Below are 23,256 nucleotides of genomic sequence, written 5' to 3'. Positions count from 1 at the left end.
GCTGAGGGCGCCCAGATTTATGAAGATACTATAAATATTCCTCCGGTACATTGCTGCATACCTCAGCACTTCATAAAGGAAACTTTAATCCGTACTTAAAATACCAACGCTTTCTTTGGGAAGTTTGGGTCCCTGGCCTACTTCACCAGCTCCAGCTGCAGATTAACCCATACACCGTGCAGGGCAGGAATGCTGCACCGTCTGCTGGAATGGGGTTTACTGGCTGCGTTTTACAGGGAAATACAGCTTTCATCATAAAATTGCCATAAGCAAAGATGCTACCAAAGTCTGCATGAAATTTAATGTGTAGGAGAAAATATCTTTCAATTAGCAGCCATCTGAAAAGGCTCGGTTAGCTCAAATAGATCTAATCTACATCCGTTTGAAAGAAAAATTGAACCAGCACCACATAAATAATCAATAATATAATACTGTTAGGTTACGTTTTTATTTTCGGATGGTTACAAATAAAGGTTATTCATAATATTAAATCTATATTTATTGTTCAGTGTGGTGCTTATAGGGCATTCTTTTCTCCTTTGATTTCACATTGCCCTATCTACATCCTTGGGAACAGCACTTTGGAGTGTTGGGACAATGAGCACCATTTTCAATACCTGTATCAATTCAGTGACTGGCAGAAAAGTTTGATACGCTCATCTACCAAGTTCTGCTAGAAGTAGTGGCTGGAGAGTGCACTGGTTAAGGGCACTGCCTCTGACCAGGGTTCGAACCTCAGTTGCTCCTACTCTGTAAGCCAGTACCTATTCAATAAGGAGTCCTTGGGAAAGACTCCCTAACACTGCAGGGTGGCCCATTAAGCGTGCCCCTAGTGGCTGCAGCTCTCAAGTGCTTTGAGCCCAACATGAGAAAGGCGTTATACAAACGTTGGGATTATTATTAGAAGTACTGTGGAATGGTCGTGTACTATAAACATGCAAGAAAAACAACTAAGTAATTAAACTGGACTAACCCTTGATGTATCAATAGAGTTTAACTGAAAGCGCTGAGTTTATCTCATCATAACTGAGATGTCCCTTTAAGCCAACAAACCTTGGCGAAAGGTGTTTTGATTCAGCATCGAATGGAATTTCTTCATGCGCTGCTGGTGATATTACCAAAGAAAACAAATCTGACAGATGCTTGCCTACCCATGCAAGCTTAGTGTTGCCTGTCAGGATTGAGCTTGATTTTGCAGGTGGCATGGCAGGAACCCAGTGCTGTACAGATGAGTTTCTCTGATAAACCAAAGCAACATGTACTACTGCAATTAAGTGGAGGGGGGGCGGGGGGATAATGGAATAATGTTGTGCACCATGATGGGCAAGGTGAGGAGGGGAACAATGCACTTGGGGGTTGTTGTCACTTAAAGATACATCTAGAAATGATTGGCAGATTCGACCAAGAGACAAATCTCTTTCTTAATCAAGTCTGATGAGAGAGAGAGAGAGAGAGAGAGAGAGAGAGAGAGACAGACATGTGGGCTGCCCATACATCGCATGCCAATTCCCGATCAATTTCATGCTAAAATCTCTCAGGAATACGGCGAGCCGGCAGCCTCGCGCCTCTGTGTGTGCGTATTAGTGCATGTGTGTGTATGAATGTATACAGTACTGGAATGTGCATTTATACATTACCTGTCCTGTGTCGTGGTGCCCGTACGTCTTCCACCTCTCCATTTATCTGCATACACGCCGCTGATGTGGCACGTGTGTGACATCATGTGCCGGCAGCTTGTATGCGGCTAATAGACAGGCGGAAGATGGACGGACACCGCGACACAGGACGGGTTATGTATAAATGCACATTACAGCACATATACATTACATACCTACACATTGCGGGAACAGCGCCGGGGGTTTCGTCACTCATCCCGATACAGCTCGCAGTTACCGCCGCGCACCCGATCGCAGCATGTCCAAACGATTAATGTGACCAATTTTGGCCCGAGATTGGGCCACATCGTTGATCGGGCCACACCGTTGATCGGGCATGCACATGGTGGCACCGATTTTCATCAGATTCCAATTGTAACAATCGAATCGGATGGTCGATTGGCCGCCAAGTCGCCTGAAGTATGGCAATTTTTAATTGTGATTGTGGGACACTGTATTGATGCTTGATTCTCGCCTGAGACAGTCAAGATCAGCCACCACGGCTGAGTTCCATCTAGCATAGCTTTAGGGAATGCGCCCTGGAAGGTTATGTTTTCACCTGATTCAGAGCATTCATTCAGCAAACAAAAAATTATTTCTAGCAGCAAAAACAAGCAGTGTTTCTGCACAGTGGTCGTTCAAAAAACTGCCCCCCCACTAATGCATTAAATAATTTAATCCAGGGGACTCTCTGCCGTACAGCAACTTCTTTGTGGACATCAGTGAAGTCCTCTGGACTCCTGCAGCGGTCTGTAGTAAGCTGTGCAATAAGCAATATCAGCGGTGTAGATATAGAATGAACAGACTTGGCCATCTTGAGGTGACAAGACTTCCTTGGAAAGTGTCATTTCCTGCCTTTATAAATAACACAAGTGTGAGGTTTCATTATTAACAATATAAAACTGAAATACACATCCAACAGCTTTTGTAAATATGCCCATGTATGCATTGGCAGGTTTCTCTGAGGCTTGTAAACCATCAAGTCCTAAAAAGCATGTAGTAGGCCAAGCAGGAAGAGCAATTATCTGTATAACGTGTAGTCATGACTTATGTTGGCCACGCAATGTCCTTAAAGTGAACCTTAAGCCAGAAAAAAAAATGAGTTTTACTCACCTGGGGCTTCTACCAGCCCCCTGCAGCAGTCCTGTGCCCTTCGCAGTCACTCACTGATCCTCTGGTCCCCCGCTGCCAGCTAGTTTCGTTTTTGCCGACAGGCCCGTCAGGACGGGTAACGCGTAGCTTTTTCCGCATTCCCGACTGTAATTAATGCTATTGCGGGCCGCAACGCGCACAAAAATACGCGTTGCCGCATATCTATGCGTGCGTAATGCGGTAACACGTATTTTTGTACGCGTTGCGGCCCGCAATATCGCTTATTACAGTCGGGAATGCGGAAAAAGCTACGCGTGGCCAGTCCTGACGGACCTGTCAGTAAAAACGAAACTAGCTGTCAGCGGGGGACCAGAGGATTAGTGAGTGGCTGCGAGGGCACAGGACTGCTGCAGGGGGCTGGTACAAGCCCCAGGTGAGTAAAACTCATTTTTTGTTCTGGCTTAAGTGTCTCTTTAAAGTGTACCAGAGACGAGATACCATAAAAGTTTTATACATACCTGGGTCTTCCTCCAGCCCCATCCGCACAGATTGCTCCCACGCCGCCGTCCTCAGACTTCTCCAGCTCCGGATCCTATAACTTCAGCCAATTGCGGCCAGTCTGCGCTTTCTACGCATCTCTCTGGCAGCCGCCAGAGATACGTAGAGGGCGCACTTCTCTTGCGTCAGAATGGCCACAACTGGCTGAAGTTACGTTACCCGGTGCCGGCAACAGAAAAGACGGAGGACGGCAGCATGAGAGCGATCCTTGCGGATAGGGCTAGAGGAAGCCCCAGGTATGTATAAAACGTTTTATTTTATGTAGTCTCTGATTTCCTTTAAACTACTGATTTACAAAAAGAAATAGAAAAAAAACAATCACAAGGTAATTTTAAAATCATTTTTTCCACAGGGCCAGCTCTAGCTACAATGAGGACCACGGTACAATTAACCTGGGGGCCCCACTGACCGACCCCCTCTCTTCCCTGATCCAGCATCAGGGGCCCCTTTGTTTATGCCAAATTGCCGCCTAGGGCTCCTGAGCAGTCTGCCTTGCAACCCCCCCCCAGCTTACAGCGATCCCGAACTGAAGCTCGAGATCAAGAGATCAAAATAAGATACTTACCTGAAGAGAGGGAAGCCTCGGGATTCTATTGAGGCTTCCCTTCCTGCGATCAGCGATCCCGATCAGGGCCACGCTCCTCCCCGTGGCCACGCTGCAAGAAGAGGAGTTGCGCGGTCCCGATATGATTAGCGATAATGCCTTGTCTATTTATTGTCCAGCGCTGCGTAATATATTGGCACTTTATAAATACAATAAATAATAATAATCATAATAATCTTCTGGGGGCCATGCTCAGCGATGGGGGACAACAGAACACCAAGCAAAGCCTCAATAGGATCCTGAGGTTTCCCTTGGTGTTAAGTATCTCAATTTGTACCCGAGCTTCGGCTTGGGTACACTAACTGTTGCGCCCCAGGGCCCCTGCAATGTCTTTGGCAAAGTAGACAATCTAATCAGAAGAACCGCACACCTATGTTGGAGCTATGCTGGTGCAGGAGTCCTATAGCAGTACATATACATATCTCCTCCGTGACCTGACATGTTATTACGTAATAACATGCCGTGGGTCACAGAGAAGATGCCAGCAGGTGGATGAATATGTCAATACAAGGAGCCACGGACTGACAGAGGAGCGCGTCCACCAGGACAGGTGAGACATTACTCTGACAAAAAGTAACGCAGGGGCCCCGGGAAGCAACAGTAATGTTGGGGGAAGACATGGGGGGCCCTGGTGGCTGGCTCAAGGTCCTGGGGCCATTGCCTAGGTTGCCTTTATGGTAGTGCCGACCCTGCTTTTCTATTTATTTAGATGTACATTTTGTAATACTTTTGGATGAGAAGATTAATCACAATCGTTCTTCTCACTTGAATTTTCATTACATGTTTTTGTTGAAAGGAAAGTGAAACTGAACAATCAAAACGTGTGCGGTGAGCCTGTTATGCACAACAATAGTAACTATCCTCTGCAATATGCCATATCATGCTGCTTACAGAAACAACTTACCTCAGGGTTAAGGCTAAATGCTTTAGCAGCCTTTCCTACACACAAAAGGTCAAAAATAATTTCCTTCATCGCAAAATCCAAACGTTCCTAGGTAGAGTAAACAAAGGAAAAAATGTAAGTCAGTTACACGTTACAGCTCTCAAAACAACAGAAGGAATTCCCCTGAATTACCACTGTGCATTTCCTGCTTCTATAAAGAATATACAGTAGAAAGGGAACCTAAACTGAGAAGGATATGGATTTTTCCATTTAAAATAATACCAGTTGCCTGCAGGGCCGGCCCTAGACTTTTTGCCGCCTGAGGCAAAATTAGAAAAAAATTAGAAAAAAAATTGCCGCCCCCCGCCCCCCCCAGCCGTGAGTGGGTGGGTGGGGGGCGCCGAGCTGGATGGGTAGCGGGCAGAAAGGGGGTATTGGGCCTAACGGTGGGGAGGGGGGTCGGAGCTCCCCCCTCCCTCGCCTGGGTCCCCCGATCTGCGCTCCTCCTCCACTGTTAAGTACCAGCGTGCATATGATTAAGAGGCAACGGGCGGGGGAATCACTCACCTCTTCCGCGTTCCATCGTGCGCTCCACTGACGTCACTTCCTGCAAGGCCGTCCACTTACAATACAGTGGGCGGCGTTGCCGGAAGTGACGTCAGTGGAGCACATGATGGAACGTGGAAGAGGTGAGTGATTCCCCTGCCCGTCGCCTCTTAATCATATGCACGCTGGTACTTAACGCTGGAGGAGGAGCGCAGATCGGGGGACCCAGGCGAGGGAGGGGGGGGGTCCGACCCCCCTCCCCACCGTTAGGCCCAATACCCCCTTTCTGCCAGCTACCCCTCCAGCTCGGCGGGCGGCCCCCAGCATCCATGGACAGGCGGGTGCCGCACCCCCCCAGATTTGCTGCCTGAGGCAAATGTTTCACCCCGCCTCATGAGCGGGCCGGCCCTGGTTGCCTGACTCTCCTGCTGATCCTGTGTCTTTAATACTTTCAGCCACAGCCCCTCAAAAAGCATACAGATCCGGTGCTCTGACTGAAGTCAGACTGGATTAGCTGCATGCTTGTTTCAGGTGTGCGATTCAGAAACGACTGCAGCCAAAGAGATCAGCAGGGCTGCCAGGCAACTGGTATAGTTTAAAAGGAAACATTCATATCCCTCTCAGTTAAGGTTCCCTTTAAAGTGAACCAGTCAAAGCTCGGGTTCAAAACAAGCCCTTCCTGTTGAGGCTTTCCTCGCTGGTCTAAAGCCTCCACATCGTGGCTGCGCAGCTCTTCTTCCTGACTCTTGGACAAGCAGCAGCCTCACAAGCCCGCCCATGTGCAGTAGCACGGAGCCCTCGGCTCCGCCTTACTGCACATGCACGGGTAGTCCTGTGCATCTACTGAGCGTCCATGAATCAGTAAGTGTGCAGCCCTGACAGGATTAGTGGCAATGCCTTGTCACTAATCTTCCGGGGGGGGGGGGGGGGGGGGGGGCATGCACAGCAACGGGAGAAATCAGAGCAGGGAGAGAAGCCTCAATAGGATCCGAGGCTTCCCTCTCTTTAGGTAAGTATCCCGTTTTGTACCCGAGCTTTGGCTCAGGTACACTTTAAGTTATCCAGCACTTACATGGGTTATCCAGGCCTTATACTGTACTATAGCTCTTACTACACCCACACCATAAACACTGAATTAATAGTGGAATGCAATAATTAAAGTGGCCTTCCAGTATTTTTCCCCCAAATCCCTTCCCAAGCCCTGTATCTACCTAGTTAAGGTGTGCAGCCCCACCCCCTGCTGGAAACCCCATGGTGTTTTCTCTATATCTAGGAGAGAAAGCATCATGCCATTTTTAATCAGGGAGGGGGTGGGGCTACACACAGAAGTCAGCAGACAAGGCGCGGGAGGGATTCAGGGGAAAAGACACATCTGGTTATTATACTTCCTATTAGAAGAGGACCTGTGTGAAATTTACACTGGTGGTCCGCTTTAAAACAAAATTACAGACAAAATAATGACAAGTCTATAGAAGTTCTATCTTATCCTGATTAATGTGTGTGCATATAGAGGGCCACTTGCGTGAGGATCTGAAACAATTTCACTCTATAAATGGTTATTTCAGAAATATGGAGGTGGACATTTCTGATTTGGCATGACATGGTATAAAGCATAATCATTTGGCCATAAAGCTTTTTGGGATAATAATTTTTAAACAAGAAAGTCTTGTCTGCATATATGTTCTGGGCTCTTGAGCTGCATACATGTCCCAGGCAAATGATCAGCATACTGGTCCCAGGCAAATGATCAGCACACTTGTCCCAGGCAAATGATCAGCATACTTGTCCCAGGCAAATGATCAGCACACTGGTCCCAGGCAAATGATCAGCATACTGGTCCCAGGAAAATGATCTGCATACTAGTTCCAAGCAATTGTTCTGCTTACTTGTTCCAGGCAAGTGATATCCATAATGGTTCCAGGCAAACGATCTGCACGCTGGTCCCAGGCACACGATCTGCACGCTGGTCCCAGGCACACGATCTGCACGCTGGTCCCAGGCACACGATCTGCACGCTGGTCCCAGGCACACGATCTGCACGCTGGTCCCAGGCACACGATCTGCACGCTGGTCCCAGGCACACGATCTGCACGCTGGTCCCAGGCACACGATCTGCACGCTGGTCCCAGGCACACGATCTGCACGCTGGTCCCAGGCACACGATCTGCACGCTGGTCCCAGGCACACGATCTGCACGCTGGTCCCAGGCACACGATCTGCACTCTGGTCCCAGGCACACGATCTGCACACTGGTCCCAGGCACACGATCTGCACACTGGTCCCAGGCACACGATCTGCACACTGGTCCCAGGCACACGATCTGCACACTGGTCCCAGGCACACGATCTGCACACTGGTCCCAGGCACACGATCTGCACACTGGTCCCAGGCACACGATCTGCACACTGGTCCCAGGCACACGATCTGCACACTGGTCCCAGGCACACGATCTGCACACTGGTCCCAGGCACACGATCTGCACACTGGTCCCAGGCACACGATCTGCACACTGGTCCCAGGCACACGATCTGCACACTGGTCCCAGGCACACGATCTGCACACTGGTCCCAGGCACACGATCTGCACACTGGTCCCAGGCACACGATCTGCACACTGGTCCCAGGCACACGATCTGCACACTGGTCCCAGGCACACGATCTGCACACTGGTCCCAGGCACACGATCTGCACACTGGTCCCAGGCACACGATCTGCACACTGGTCCCAGGCAAATGATCTGCATACTGGTTCCAGGCAAATGATCTGCATACTGGTTCCAGGCAAATGATCTGCATACTGGTTCCAGGCAAATGATCTGCATACTGGTTCCAGGCAAATGATCTGCATACTGGTTCCAGGCAAATGATCTGCATACTGGTTCCAGGCAAATGATCTGCATACTTGTGTCCCAGGAAAATTATCAGCATATTTCTTCCACACAAGTAAATTAAAAATAATTAAAGCCAAACTATCCAAACTACAGCATCAGAATGTCAACATCCTTATTTCTGACAAGGTGCATATGGGTCTGAGCTGACCGCTTCATTGTCCATACCCCTCTCATATTTGGATTCGAACACTATCGATTAACATGTTTTTTTCAATTGAGATAGGAAATGTTTGGGAAGCGCTGCTAAGTACTGGTGTATACATTTGAATTCTTATCTCTTTATTTACTGTTTTCTAATTCCTTTCACATTTTTCTGACTGCAGTCTGCTGTAATTCTGATGCCAGAGTGAGCCATGAGGGGAGGGGGAATTCCCTCACAGTGTATCTGTTAAGTCTGTGTACGCAGAGAGCTCAGTCAGAGACAGGCAGAGCTTTCTCTTACAGAGAGCAGAGGAAATGTTTCTTATGTGCAACATAGACATTTGTAATTGTGTGTGTGTGAAACCTGATACCTGACAGGCTTTTCATATTACTCTGCTTCAATATTACACTGTTCTTAGCATGTCAGATTGCAGAGATTCACCTATGCAAATGAGACATTTTAAACGTAGCTAAAATAGCTCAGATATTTAACATGAAAAGTAGGAAAATGTTTACACAGATACTTAGACATTATTTGTATATTGTCATTTTAGAACACTTGGGCATTGATAGGGTTCCTTTAAGTCTCTAAAATGTATATATGTTACAGCCAGAACCCGAAGTTTGGCCACTTCGCGTTCTGGCTGGCCACTTCGGGTTCTGGCCGGCCAATGTGCGAAGTGGCCGCTGCGCTGAGGCCAGTGTTAGAAATTAAATGATTCCTGTTAAGATTAATGTATTTTCCGGCAGTCTCGCTGCGGCCAAATGTATGAAAAGTTCGTTAATTTAATGAAATGAAGCCGGCGGCAATGTAACAGATGAAGCCGTCGGCTTCCGCTCTGCCTCTCTCTCCTCCCCCTGCCTCTCTCTCTCTCTCTCCCAATGGCAGCCGGCGGGGACACGCGTGTCCCTGAGAGTCAATCGTCGCACAGGGAATCCTACCGTTCCTGCAGAGTGGGTGCTGGCAGAAGCAATGTCTGCAGCCTCCCCGCTCTACCTCCCTGGTGCAATGAACGACTCTCGGGGACACGCGTGTCCCCGCCGACTGCCAGTAGGAGAGAGAGAGAGAGAGAGGTAGGTGTAGGAGAGAGAGCTGAAGCCAGCGGCTTCATCTGCTACATTGCCGCTGGCTTCATTTTATTAAATTAACTAACTTTTCATACATTTGGCCGCAGCGAGACGGCCGGAAAATACATTAATCTTAACAGGAATCATTTCATTTCTAACACTGGCCGGCCAGAACCCGAAGTGGCCAGCCAGAACGCGAAGTGGCCAAAATTCAGGTTCTGGCCATAAGATATATACTGAAAAACATTGTAAAAACCAGTTCAGTGACCTGCTCACTGATCCAGTGCAAGGTGAAGCCCCCACCAATGACCTGCTCACTGATCCAGTGCAAGGTGAAGCCGCCACCAATGACCTGCTCACTGAACCAGTGCAAGGTGAAGCCACCACCAATGATCTGCTCACTGATCCAGTGCAAGGTGAAGCCCCCACCAATGACCTGCTCACTGAACTAGTGCAAGGTGAAGCCCCCACCAATGACCTGCTCACAGATCCAGTGCAAGGTGAAGCCCCCACCTATGACCTGCTCACTGATCCAGTGCAAGGTGAAGCCGCCACCAATGACCTGCACACTGAATCAGTGCAAGGTGAAGCCCCCACCAATGACCTGCTCACAGATCCAGTGCAAGGTGAAGCCCCCACCAATGACCTGCTCACTGATCCAGTGCAAGGTGAAGCCGCCACCAATGACCTGCTCACTGAACCAGTGCAAGGTGAAGCCGCCACCAATGACCTGCTCACAGATCCAGTGCAAGGTGAAGCCGCCACCAATGACCTGCTCACTGAACCAGTGCAAGGTGAAGCCCCCACCAATGACCTGCTCACAGATCCAGTGCAAGGTGAAGCCCCCACCAATGACCTGCTCACTGATCCAGTGCAAGGTGAAGCCCCCACCAATGACCTGCTCACTGATCCAGTGCAAGGTGAAGCCCCCACCAATGACCTGCTCACTGATCCAGTGCAAGGTGAAGCCCCGATCATTTATTTACCTGTGCAATGAACTGTATGATCTTCACAAAGATGTTGAGCGGCATGTCACGAGGCACCACACCCCGGGAACCCTTTGGGAAGAGCGTCCCCACAATGTTTGTGAGGCGACTATTGAGGAGAACAGGAAAAAATGCTATTAGGACAATGCAAACCATACAACATGACCAATTCACCTAGAAGGCATTCAGATAACATCTACATGTAAAATCTATTGTGTGTAACAAAATAATGCACTGCTCACTTCTTAAAGCGGGATTGTCAGCCACAAAATCAAATTCCATGTACCCACTACTCTGTTTATTATGCAGCCTGCAACCTTACCCTGCATTGCAAGTATTCCAATCTAATCAAAAATGTTTCTGCTGTAATAAATCTTATCTCAGTCATGCTGGCTCTATTTGGTACATGGCCAAAGAGAAGGAAGCTTGTCATCTCCCCTCCCACTTTCCTGCTCCACACTGATTGGCTGAGGGAAATTCAGTGTGACCCAAGGCTGGGAACGAAGAAGCTGCTAAATTATGATCTATGCTGTGCTCACATGTGTTTACAAAGTAAGCTAGATATGACAGTGCAGTTTCTAGGAGAGAAAAAGAGTAAGGGAGGAAATGACATCAGGATTAGCTTCAGTCAGAAGAAGTAAAAATGGAAAATGCCTGCTGGCTGGATCATACCTACCGGATTTATTTCAATACCCATCAACACAGCATCCATAATAATAAAGCACTGAAAATGCAGCAGCTACCTACTGCAAAGCCTTATTCCTGGAACCAACCTCTGAGTAGCTGTGTTGCTTTCACATTTAATTCGAATCATATACACCCACAGTAGTCTGTACAAAGATTCCAGTGCGACTCTGGCCATTTTGGGATCCTTATTCTGCAACACAAAGGGTGGCATGTTAGTTACATCCCATCTTCACTGCTAGACATAACATACAGTATAGAAGCCGCTGTATTTATTGACTATGCTGCTGCTCTCTGTCAGTCCTTACATGGTTTGCCCATCACACACAGAATACAGTTTATGTTTTTAATTCTTATCTAGAGCTACAGAGTACCCAACAGGCTCATGGTGACCCAGAACTTACCTACAAAGCTTTCTCCATTCTGGCTCCACCATAAAGGCACGTACACACGTCCAACAAGGTGCACAACCAACACCATGATAGGACCATCACCACGAGTAACCTTTTACACTACTTGTATTTTCCCGAGTACCAGCCAACTAAACTGAACTGAAGCTATCTTTGACCAGTCAGCAGGGAGCGGTGGACTAAGGGTATAAGACACATGATCATGCAATTTAACAGAGAACCAGCAATTCAGGTAAAAATAAAGGTGCGTACACACATGCGACTATAGTCGTTTGAAACGATCGTTCCCCGATCGTGTAAAACGACGATCGTTTAAAAAAAGCAGGCAACGACCATTAAGTCTAACAACGGACGAGCTAGATCATTAAAAACGAACGATCTAGCTTGGAGGATTTTTTAAAATGACGATCATTTGCATAAGTAGTTCATCGTTGGATACTGTCGTTCGTACTAGGCTTGACATGCGCATTTCGCTATTTCTCCATGGAACTTTTCATTTTGATGCGCAAGCGCAATAGTTGCTTTGCGTGATGTAACGTTCGTTCTAACGATCAGATCGTTACACACTTTTAAAAGCTAACTTTACTTAGGTCGTTCTTTCCTCAATTAAAAGATCGTTCGTCGTTCACAACGAACGATCGTTGTCGCACGTGTGTACGTAGCTTAAGTCCAAGGGAAGGGAATTATTGGTGGGGTTAAAGGATGAAGAAGGATATAAAGGGGGGGGGGGGGGGGAAGAGACCCTGCCAAAGGCTTACAATCTAAAGGGGAGGGGACACACGCACACACATAAGGTAGGGCTGTGGAAAAGGTGCTCAGCTGAGAGAGTTAAAGTGTGGCAGACGGGGTAGGCCATTTTAGTGTGTTTTGGTAGGCCATTTTAAGAAGTGTGTTTTGAGGGCTTGATTGAAGGTGTTGAAGGAAGGGGGGAGGCCTGAGGAGGGGGGCGGGACGGGAGGGGAGTTTCATAGGGTGGGGGCGGCTCTTGAGCAGTCCTGTAGGTGTGCATGGCAAGTATCTCGTTTTTTTAAGGTCACTTCAATCTTGCTTTAAAGCCGGAATAATATTGCTAGAGATTACCACACAGATACATTGTGAAGATCTCTAATACACATTTTCCATTCTCACAAGCTAGGACAACATCCTTTTAAGAATTCACCACAACATTACGATACACATTATTATCTCTGTAGTCAGAAGAATGCAGCACATATGAAGGATAGCATGGATGATATGTTTACCTTTAGGTTAGATAAACAGTTGTTGAGAAAAACATGCCATCGGTTGAGAAAGAATGGCTTCTGACTGACGCACAGCAGGCATGTCACCAGGGGGTACAACGCCTAGAAGATAAGAGAGCATGGCTATGAATACACCAATATGCAAAACAAAGCTTCCAATGCTATCATTTATGCAGACGCATCCTTCAGTCACTCATCACACACTGAGTTAATGCCTTGACTTCTGGGTGTAGCTCAGACACTCATGAATTCCATTAGAGATTGATGCATTACAATTCTTCCCATTACACCACTGTACTGAAGCTTGAAGGGAGGTTCTGCTTTCAGCAACAGAACTCGCTTTTACCAAGGCCGGATTTATAATTTCTCTGCCCCTAGGCCAGTGATACCTAACCTTGGCACTCCAGCTGTCACAAAACTATAAATCCCATCATGCCTCTGCCTCCCCAAGTTATGCTTAGAGCTGTCAGAGTATTGCAATGCCTCATGGGACCTGTAGTTCCACCACAGCTGGAGTTCCAAGGTTAGCCATCACTGCTCTAGGCCAAGTGTGTTGTGACTCCCCTTTCATGTGCAGCAGCGCCCCTCCTCATTCTACGTGTAGCCCCCTCTTCCATGTGTATCATCCATGTACTGCAGTCCCTCTCTTTGCTGTACAGCTCCCTTGCACATTAGCTTCCCTAAGGTGGCCATACACTGGTCGATTTGCCATCAGATTCGACCAACAGATAGATCCCTCTCTGATCGAATCTGATCAGAGAAGGATCGTATGGCCACCTTACTGCAAACAGATTGTGAATCGATTTCAGCCTGAAACCGATCACAATCTGTGGAGCTGCCGCTGCTGCCCCCCCCCCCCCCTGCATACATTACCTGTCCTGGCCGGTGCGAGTCCCCTGGTCCCAGCTGTCTTCTTCTCCGTTTCGGGCTCCAGACCGTTCCTGCAGCTACTGAACTTCCTGTCCAGGGGAAGTTTAAACAGTAGAGGGCGCTCTACTGTTTAAACTTTCTGCCGGGACAGGAAGTTCTGTGTAGCCTCAGCCGGTCCGGAACCCAGCGCGGAAAGAAGACAGCGGGGACCAGGGGACTCGTGCCGGCCGGAACAGGTAATGTATACCCACTGTATGCATCGGTCGTCGGGCATTCGAACGCTGCTATCGACGCACTCCTGACCCGCCGGCGATCGAGAGAAATCTTCCGCACGGACGGATCGACGGGAACGATCGATATCGGACGGAAATCGATTGTTCTGTCAGCAGTGTGCGCGGCGATTTCACAGCCGATTCGATCACTGTGATCGAATCTGCCGTATATCGGCGGGAAAATCGTTAGGTGTATGGGCCCCTTAATTCATGTGTTGCTCCCTATTTGCAGCCTACTCTTTCATATGTAGCGACCTCTTTTTAATGTCCAGGTGCAGCTGCCCAATGCCTGGGCCTTTCCAGAAATCCAGCCCTGACTATTACTAGAGACACAAATCAACATGTGAATTAACAGTCAAACTAATGTTTATGACAAACTGGGCAGCAATAATTAAGGGCCCGTATTCACTGCAGCGGCTTCCCGAACGCAATTTCGGATGCAGAAATCCAGCCTGTTGAAATCAATAGCCAGCATCTAAATCACGCGTTCTGGAAATATATGTGGCCTGCTACAGTTTTCAGCATAACACATCGAAATTCCCATAGCCGTGCATGGCATAGCTATAGTGTTTCGGGTGTGGGTTTGCATCAGCACGGGTGCCGCGTCCTTTCAGAAATTGACCCAACACAGACAGGCAACTGGTATTGTAGAAAAACGAAATCAATATGGCAGCCTCCATATCCCTTTAAAGAGGAATGCCATCAAGTTGTATACATGTTATGATGAATATGCAAAATGTAATTATCTGTTCCACTTTATTATAGGAGTTCTTGATAATGAATCTGGTTGTACCTGGCACATTTGCTTTCACTTGCTGATTTGATCTTATTATTGCCAATGCTGCTCCTTTCCTTTTCCTAGGTGTTTATGCAGAAGGCACTTATCCAGGCTTTGGTAGTACAGGTGGCCCACTACCTACACACAGGCTACTTTCTGGAAGTTTGTAAGTTGAATTTGTTATTAAGTGGAGTCACCATGTGCTATACAGCACAGTCCTCAGTATCGGCACCGACGGGGGATCACCTGATGTCGGATACATGTGCTAAAAAAGAACAGATCTTCCCTGAAAATACTTACCGAGCCTCCAGAGATGTCTGGCAGCCTCCCCTTGCCTCTAAAACTCCCTCATACACCCTAAAACTATAGTCCCCATTATCCTTCAGGCATGCCAGTTGCTTGAGACTTCCGGTTGCCTGAATTCTGGAAAACTGGGACTCTGCTGCACATGGGGAAACGTAGATAAATGATTTACTTTCGGACAGCTCCTGTTTTGGACATAAAGTATAAACTGTGTTTTTGGGTTGTTTTCATTTAATTTGTTTTGAAATTTTTTTTTTACTGTATAACGGTTTTTACAATACTGTAACATGCAACAATAATAAGCAATAAAAAGACAGAACTTAATGATTTATGCATGGAGACAATTTTGCTTGTATGTATGAAAAATTGAAACTCGAGTGGACAGCCGGTATTTTGCATTTAATGATCCTGGTGTTATTTTAGGGCGGATTGACATTTACAGTGGCAGAACTCACCAGTGAGTGTTTCTTCCTGGAAGACAGCTCCAGCGTTGTGTCATACAGACTTTCCACAAAGTTTCTAAGACAAGGGACATTAACTTCATTTTTTACAGCCTATAATCGAGGGAAGAAAAAGAAAACAGAGCCGTGAACTTCAGCAGATGCTATAGCAACATGCGATTATACGAGGGATCTAAACGTGACTTACAGCAGCAACAGGTACCAGGATTTCCACAAACAGGCCGGCTAACGCATGCTTGACATCCTTGTCCTTTACTTCTATGAAATAATGTGCACATTCCTGAGAGGGACATAAATGCACTCGTGAGTAATCAGGACATAAAGTGGATAGTAAATGCAGCCAATGCACACATTCGACAACGTACAGGACTTTCCATGGCATGCAAAAGGCATAAGTGTTACAAATAACATATTTGTCAAATGCCTGAAAGCCTCTCCAGTGTGGTCAAAATGTTCTGTATCAAAGGATATTGGCTAAACCTGTACGAACATATATAGAATATATAAAAGCCTATAGTAGCACTATACGTGTACGTGAATCAAAGGCACCAGGAAATTTGGGCACCTGGATAATGATATAGCCGATAGAAGACTATCAGTCTGATTTACCAATATTTGACTATTTTGGAGTTTTCATTTTGGTTAGTAAAATGCTGGTAAATTTTGTCGATATTTTAATACAGGTAAATCTGTCAAAAATCACCGACTCCAACTCCTCAGTCTATGAAACCACTGACTCAGATTCCAGGTACCCAAAAATTGCTCCGAACTCTTGACTTCGACTTCCCAGCCCTAGATTCAGCTTGATGAAGGTGCAAAAATGCTCACTCAAAAATCACTCTGAAAGTTGCTTTGTGGTCCAATCCAATCCTTAAAGTGTTGTATCAGCACTGTGGAGCTAAATATAGATCTATTCAGTCTTCAGGCTCATTTGTCTTGTTGAAGTGTTGAGGTGTAACATACAGTACATCACGTCTGTCACCCGTTTTACCCAATGAAACTGGTGACTTTTTTTGACATAGCAAATGTTAATTTCCTTCCTGAAAAACATAGCTCTTAATTCAGGAAAATACAAAATGGTAAATCTCCTTAACTGTTGTCTAAAATGATTGTTTTGTGTGACAATTTAGTAGTGACTGCTTTACGAACACACTGCTCAGCTTCCTGCCAAACACCTGGAGCACTGATGAGGTTGTCAGCCGCATCAGGGAGGACCTCCACTCAGGCTGTGTTCCCACTTGTGTCGGATCACGTGTGGCCAGCAAGAGTGGACAGTGTAGCGTCTGTTTTCGTGGGCCGCTGTGATCTGGCTGGAGCCCGGGGCAGATGCTTTACCCCCGTAGGCTACATGGTGAACCCGTCGGCCTGCCTGCGATTATCGTGGATGGCACACAAGTGCGGCTTTCTTACCGCAATGGATCTCATGGATCTTTTGCAGAGCGACCAGTGTGAACAGCTCTGATATATAAAATAGCCGTTCACTGCCAATTTAGCAGAGAACGGACACAAAAATGTCAGTTCTCTGCTCAAGTGGGAACACACTCTCAGGCTAGATTTTCTTCCAAGACTTTCATGAACTATTGACCCAGGCAACAAAGAATAAAAGAATAACGATTATGTATGTAGCTTGCAGTTCTGGTTCATACCAGACATTCCCTAGTAGTGTTGTTGCCTTTATTTGGCTAGTAATAAGCAGCTGTGTGTCAGAAGTAAAATATTCAGAACATGACAGCATTGTATTTAGGATTTTATTTAACAACATACAGCAAAGGGAGCTAATATGCTGATGCACACTGCAAGTAGATCTTAGGATTTTACAGAAGATATACCAACTAAATGTCACTGGTTGCCTTAGATCAGTTCAAACACAAATGTGGAGCAAGGGATCGAAAAGCACTTTGCGGATAATCTGGGCATAGACTCCGAGATTATGGCAATCCACTGCCAGACAAGTACATCAAAACAACGAGGCTATAATGTTATGCTGGATACATCATTTCTATTCTGTGATAGAGAATAATCACAGCCAATGGAACAGGCAAACACCTCAGGCAACAGCCCTGCCTTGAAGCACACCTGACCTGAGGCAAAGCTGCCCAAGGTGAGCACAGAGGAATGTTCATGCTGGGTCCACATACCTATGTGTGTTGTTCATTCCTCTCCTCATTTCTCCCCATCCGCATTCTCTCCCCCCCCCCCCCCCCACTATCCGGCCCCTATAATCACATTTTGGCTAAAGTCAAATCTTCAGACAGGAAGAGGCAGGCTTGCTGTGATGTTCCCTCCCATCATCCACCAATTACCTTCTCTTCCCCACCCCGCCTGCCTCTTCCTGTCTGAAAATTTGACTTTAGCCAAAATGTGATTATAGGGACTGGAGGGTGGTGGGGGGAATTGAGGAGAGGAACAGACACCACAGAGAGGTATGTGCATCCGGCATGCACATACTTCTGTGCTTACCTTGGGTAGCTTTGCCTCAGGTCAGGTATCCTTTAAGTGCTTTTATTTTGGTTTTTTTGGATACCTGCGTACCTCTTATACAACTACATTTTGTAAATACATGCATTAACTTTTTTTTTTTTTTTTGCAAAATCATTTCATCACCGATTATCTAACACTGCACCAAGCAAACAATGGGCTTGATTCACAAAAAAAATAGTGTTAACTGATAGCACGGCTGTGCTAACAGTTAACACTCTTTTGTGAAACAAGCCCAATATGTGCAGGTGATCAATCAATATCTGCAAGATGACCATACTAGCACAAACGACCCCGGGGAGGAGGTAATAACCCAACAGGCAGGCAGGCAAATAAGTCTTAGCTAAAACTTTATCACAATATGAGGACTATTTTACACCAAACCTTTATAGAGATCCCATGTGGCAGTTCCACTTCACATAAAGTCATTAGGAAGGAAATTCGCAAAGCAGATAATTTGAGAGCTAGCAGCCGGCTTGTAAAATGGGTGCCCTGCTTAGACCTCAATGTTAATTGCAGCTATGCTGGCATCCAGGGGGTAATTTGGGCACTGGGGGTGCCTGATAATTATAATTAGGCAACACGAATATCAGTGGACAATAGATTTTACCGGCATAACTAGCGCTTATATCGGCAGAGAGTGCAGAGCAGAGGGTAGGATAGGGTTAGGCATCCTTAGAGGGCGTAACTGTCCAATAGGCACACTAGGGTGCTTGATAAAGTAGCATAGGTAATGCTACACAACAATAGAGTCCACAATGGTAACCACATGCCTTGATAAAGGGGGACCCTGCGAGGCTCCCGAAACAATTGTTGGACCATACTGTGGAAACTAGCACAATAAAAGTGCGTGCTGAAACTGCTGGTGTGCTGAGAATAATTGTGAAATCCTTAGAGCGAGGGTTCAAGTCAGAATAGGGTCAGGTTAGTTCGAACATAAAATATCAGTATCGGAATTAGCAAAATATCAAAAACGTACCGATATTTTACTAGCAGCTATCCTCGGCGCCCATATTACGACGGCATTCTTTTTCGATGTACGCAGAAATTCGATCCGTTAATCTGGATTACGAGCAGTCAGCAAAATAAAGGTTTTCGGTTACACTGCATGCACAAAGACCCAGCGCGGACCTGTTCCGCAAGCATGGAAAATAAATCTTCAGTGTCGTCCCCTATACTCCGTCACAGTCAATAATGAAAAAATACCTGCATGAACTGGAGGGATGCTTCAAAGTCCTCCACGGGATACATCTTAATGCGGAAGAATTTCATTCCCATTATCAGGCTGATGATACTCTGAACCACATACGGGTTCTGCTCTTTGTGTCTCAGCTCTTTCAACTCGGCCGTAAATTTCTTCTTCACGGAAGGAAACCTGACAAATCGGAGACGACAGCTCTTAAATGATGTTTAATGATTTTCATTTCAGGAGTGGACTTTTCTCTATAAAGCTCATTGGAGTGATTTAGCAAAGCAGCAAAACACCTTGAATCCCTGCCAGCCGGGACAAAGCCTCTGCTAGACAAGCGAAGGATGGCCCTCCAGCCATCGCATTGCTTCACATTACCGCTACTCGCTTTATAGTCTGCATTACGGTGGAGATAGGCTAAAAGTTCTGTGACAGTCAGGCGGTTAAGATAGCAATATGGGAGATGTCATTTGTAAATTTACTGTTAAAAAAGGCAAGCTCCAGGGCTGCTATCTCGATCCTGGCTTTACTGCCTTTTAACCACTTCAGAACAACAATACTGGATATCTATGTTGTGTTTGTGGATGTCGGTTCATGACACAACAGCAATCCAGCTGTCCCTGCACCGAGGTGAGTGACGGGTGTAAGAAACGAACATCCACAAACTCAAATTTATAATAGAGTGGTCCTGAAGTGGTTACTTAAAAGTGGAACCAAACTCAGAACTTCTCTACATGAAAGGATTAGCTACAGCATGATGACCTTTATGGCAAAAAAAAAAAAAAAAAAGGAATGGCCCGGCAGCATGTATGTACATGCGTAACACTGCTGGGTCACTGAGTACAACAAATACTGTATTTTTTGGACTGTAAGACTCACTTTTTCTCCCCCAAAAGTGGGAAAAAAGGTCACTGCGTCTTATAGTCCAAATGCAGGTATCCTGACTTGTGAACGCTGCCAATACGAACCCCCAACCCGCCACAATGTCAGGGACTCCCTGTACTGTGCCCATGCAGAGGACGACACAGGGGGACAAACGGAGGACACAAGGGGACAATAGGTTTAGTATATATTTTTTTCCCCTGATTTTTATACTCTAAACCTAAGTGCATTTTATGGTCAGGAGTGTCTTATAGGCCGAAAAATACGGTACTCTTAAAACAGATGGTATTTGCAGCTTTCTGTGAACAAGAAGGAACTCCCCCGATGCATCACTTCGGCTCAGCGAGTGAATATGCAAATTATTCCTTTATGTCCATGAAAAACCCAGTTAGTATGGCTACATAAAAATTAGTAGACTATGCGCATACAGATAATCAGCAGTTCTGGGCGTCTGTTGGGCTTTTCAGGAATACTTTGCATATCTATTCCTTGAAGAGAAGTGATGCATCATGGGAGTTCATTTTTCTTCACCTAAAGTTGAACAATTGCAAATACCTGCTGTACTAAAGCACACCTGAAGTGAGAGGGATATGGAAGCTGCCATTTTAATCTCCTTTTAAGCAAATTACCTGGCTGCCCTGATGTGCCACCAGCCCTAATACTTTTAGGCATAGACCCCGAACGAGCATGCAGATCAGAGGTTTGACTCAAGTTTGACATGATTTGCCACATATGCTTGTTTCAGGTGAGTGATTCAGACACTACTGCAGCCAACTAGACCAGCAGGATGCCTGGCAACTGGTATTGTTCATAAGGAAATAAATATCGAAGCCTCCTTATACTATATCTCTCACTCCAGGTGTCCTTTAAGAAGGCAAATTATCCTTGACAGCACATAAGATGAAGCAATACTAACCCAGAGAAGCCTCATGCCAAGGTTGAAGACCCCAACAATTCATCAGGGATATTACATCCGCCTCATCATTTGAAAGTTTCTTTTAAGTAGCTCCCCTCCCCCAACCAACATTTTTATGTGGCATGTTAAGTTTAGTATGCTGCTCCCTGTGAGGAACTCATTGCTGTCTCTCTGTATCTCAGGGGAAGGTATCTGTAGAGCACAAGTGTGTGAATGTCTCTCTTCTGTCTCAGATAGCTAGTTGGAAAGGATGAACTTTGGTACTCTACCAGCCACCCTGACAGGAAGTTAGCAGTGCATGGGAAAGTATCTTGACAGACAAGAATTTTGTACAATATACAGTATATCCAGTTCTGACATCGTCTCTAGGGACAGCACATTTATGAAGGAAATGCATTTGACTCAAGAAAGAATAAACTTACTTGGACTGTGCTAATACTCCTACTACCTCTGCATACAGATCGGCCACTATGTGCATATTACCAGTGTTTGGACCTAGATACCTAAAGAAATGAGAGGAAAAAGTCAGGAATAGAACAGAGGATGCCGATCAAAGTTTTTTTTTTCCTCACTTTTTTTTGGGAGAAAATTACTTAGTCCAGTATTGGCCTTGTAATTTATACAAATCTGTGCTAAATGAACATTTGCATTGTATGTACATATTTGAGTTATTTGCCGTACCGCCTGTAAAGCCTCACACAGACATCTGATTAAAGTCAGCTGAGGTCGCTGATAAGGATTACCTCAGCCAATAACGAGGCATGTGTATAGAGGCACCTGATCCCTGACGCAGAAGCGATCCGCCCTGGGGATCAACTCACCTCCAGGGACAGCCAACTTCATTGTTCAAGCTGCTGCTCCTCCCGCCACGTGATGTCACACACGCTGCTCTGCCAAGCCCCACCCACCCCCGAAACAGCATGTCATTGCTCAAGCCGCTTCCCCTCCCGCCACCTGACGTCACACACACGCTGCTCTGCCCCCCCCCCCCACCCCCGAAACTGCACGTCATTGTCCAAGCTACTCCCCCTCCCGCCACGTGGTGTCACACACGCTGCTCTGCCCCCCCCCACCCCTGAAACTGCACGTTATTGTTCAAGCTACTCCCCCTCCCGCCACGTGATGTCACACACGCTGCTCTGCCCCCCCGAAACAGCATGTCATTGTTCAAGCTGCTCCCCCTCCCGCCACCTGACGTCACACACACGCTGCTCGCCCCCCCCCCCGAAACACAGCACATCATTGTTCAAGCTACTCCCCCTCCCGCCACGTGATGTCACACACGCTGCTCTGCCCCCCCGAAACAGCATGTCATTGTTCAAGCCGCTCCCCCTCCCGCCACCTGACGTCACACACACGCTGCTCTGCCCCCCCACCCCCGAAACTGCACGTCATTGTTCATGCTGCTCCCTCTCCCGCCACGTTATGTCACACACGCTGCTCAGTGCCCTACAGCAGCGCGTCATCAGCTATACAGCTGACTCGCGTCCGTGCAGCCTGGCCCAGCTCAGTTGAGCAATCCCAGACGGGCGACAACCATCAAAGGTGAGTAGGCACCTTAAATTCTTTCAGAGTTAAGAAGCTAAAGTTCCTCCTAGCGTAATAAATGTTAGCACTTGTTTTGGATGCAGGGCATGCATTTTTCAGTCTAGCAGAGGCGGTGTATGCCTGTGCGATTTTCCATTCAATTGTAGCATGTGTTTAGGGATGCGCAGCCTTTCCCCCACTGTTTCTTAACTCTGTAAGTATGTAACTATCAGGTTAGCTGCTCCCAGCCCCTCCTCCTGAGTTTCCTGTTTGCATGATAAGTAGTAGCAGATTTGCATATGATTTGCATCTGAATTGAATGCGAAGTGTGCAGAAAATCTATTTAGGTGCTGCACACTGAGCTGGTGGTCATTTCAGATGCAGCCTTAGTGGTATGCGCTGGCGTTCTCCTCACCTTAAATTCTTTGTTAGTTTGGTGCCATTTTATTGATTTAAAATAGACCCCTCCCACCCACAAATGCGCAGTGATCCAAAAAGTATGCTATACTCATTAAACATGTTCTTACCCTTCTTTGTATTTAAAGTGCTTGAAAGCCAAGGTTATTACTTCGTGCACCAAGCTGTCAATCACAGGATGCAAAGGAATCTGGAAATACAAAAAAAAAAAAAAATCAGTACATTACAATTGTATAGCATATAATATGGGTACGCCAAAAATACCAAATTACATTACTATTTTTCTAGCCTGCTCGATCAACAGAATTTTCCATTTTTAAAGGATACCCGAAGTGACATGTGACATGATGAGATAGACATGGGTATGTACAGTGCCAAGCACACAAATAACTATGCTGTGTTCCTT

General features: G+C 46.5%; 1 protein-coding gene across 9 annotated transcripts in view; it reads right to left on the bottom strand.

Moving 5' to 3' along the window:
• The window catches only part of FRY (FRY microtubule binding protein), a 578,021-nt gene that overhangs the window by 198,959 nt on the left and 355,806 nt on the right, over positions 1–23,256 (bottom strand). For all 9 annotated transcript variants that reach the window (XM_068267046.1, XM_068267044.1, XM_068267045.1 and 6 more), the window contains 9 exons: positions 22,961–23,040; positions 21,329–21,409; positions 19,126–19,294; positions 15,629–15,721; positions 15,436–15,534; positions 12,758–12,859; positions 11,196–11,299; positions 10,423–10,531; positions 4,814–4,900 (listed from right to left, as the gene is read on the bottom strand). In XM_068267046.1, coding sequence (XP_068123147.1) covers positions 4,814–4,900; positions 10,423–10,531; positions 11,196–11,299; positions 12,758–12,859; positions 15,436–15,534; positions 15,629–15,721; positions 19,126–19,294; positions 21,329–21,409; positions 22,961–23,040 — 924 coding nt within the window. The remainder of the gene's footprint in view (positions 1–4,813; positions 4,901–10,422; positions 10,532–11,195; positions 11,300–12,757; positions 12,860–15,435; positions 15,535–15,628; positions 15,722–19,125; positions 19,295–21,328; positions 21,410–22,960; positions 23,041–23,256) is intronic.

Source organism: Hyperolius riggenbachi, chromosome 2 (genome assembly GCF_040937935.1).
Source record: "Hyperolius riggenbachi isolate aHypRig1 chromosome 2, aHypRig1.pri, whole genome shotgun sequence".
NCBI lineage: Eukaryota > Metazoa > Chordata > Amphibia > Anura > Hyperoliidae > Hyperolius > Hyperolius riggenbachi.
Note: the sequence above shows the minus strand (reverse complement) of the source record. Positions and strands in the feature narration are given on the sequence as shown.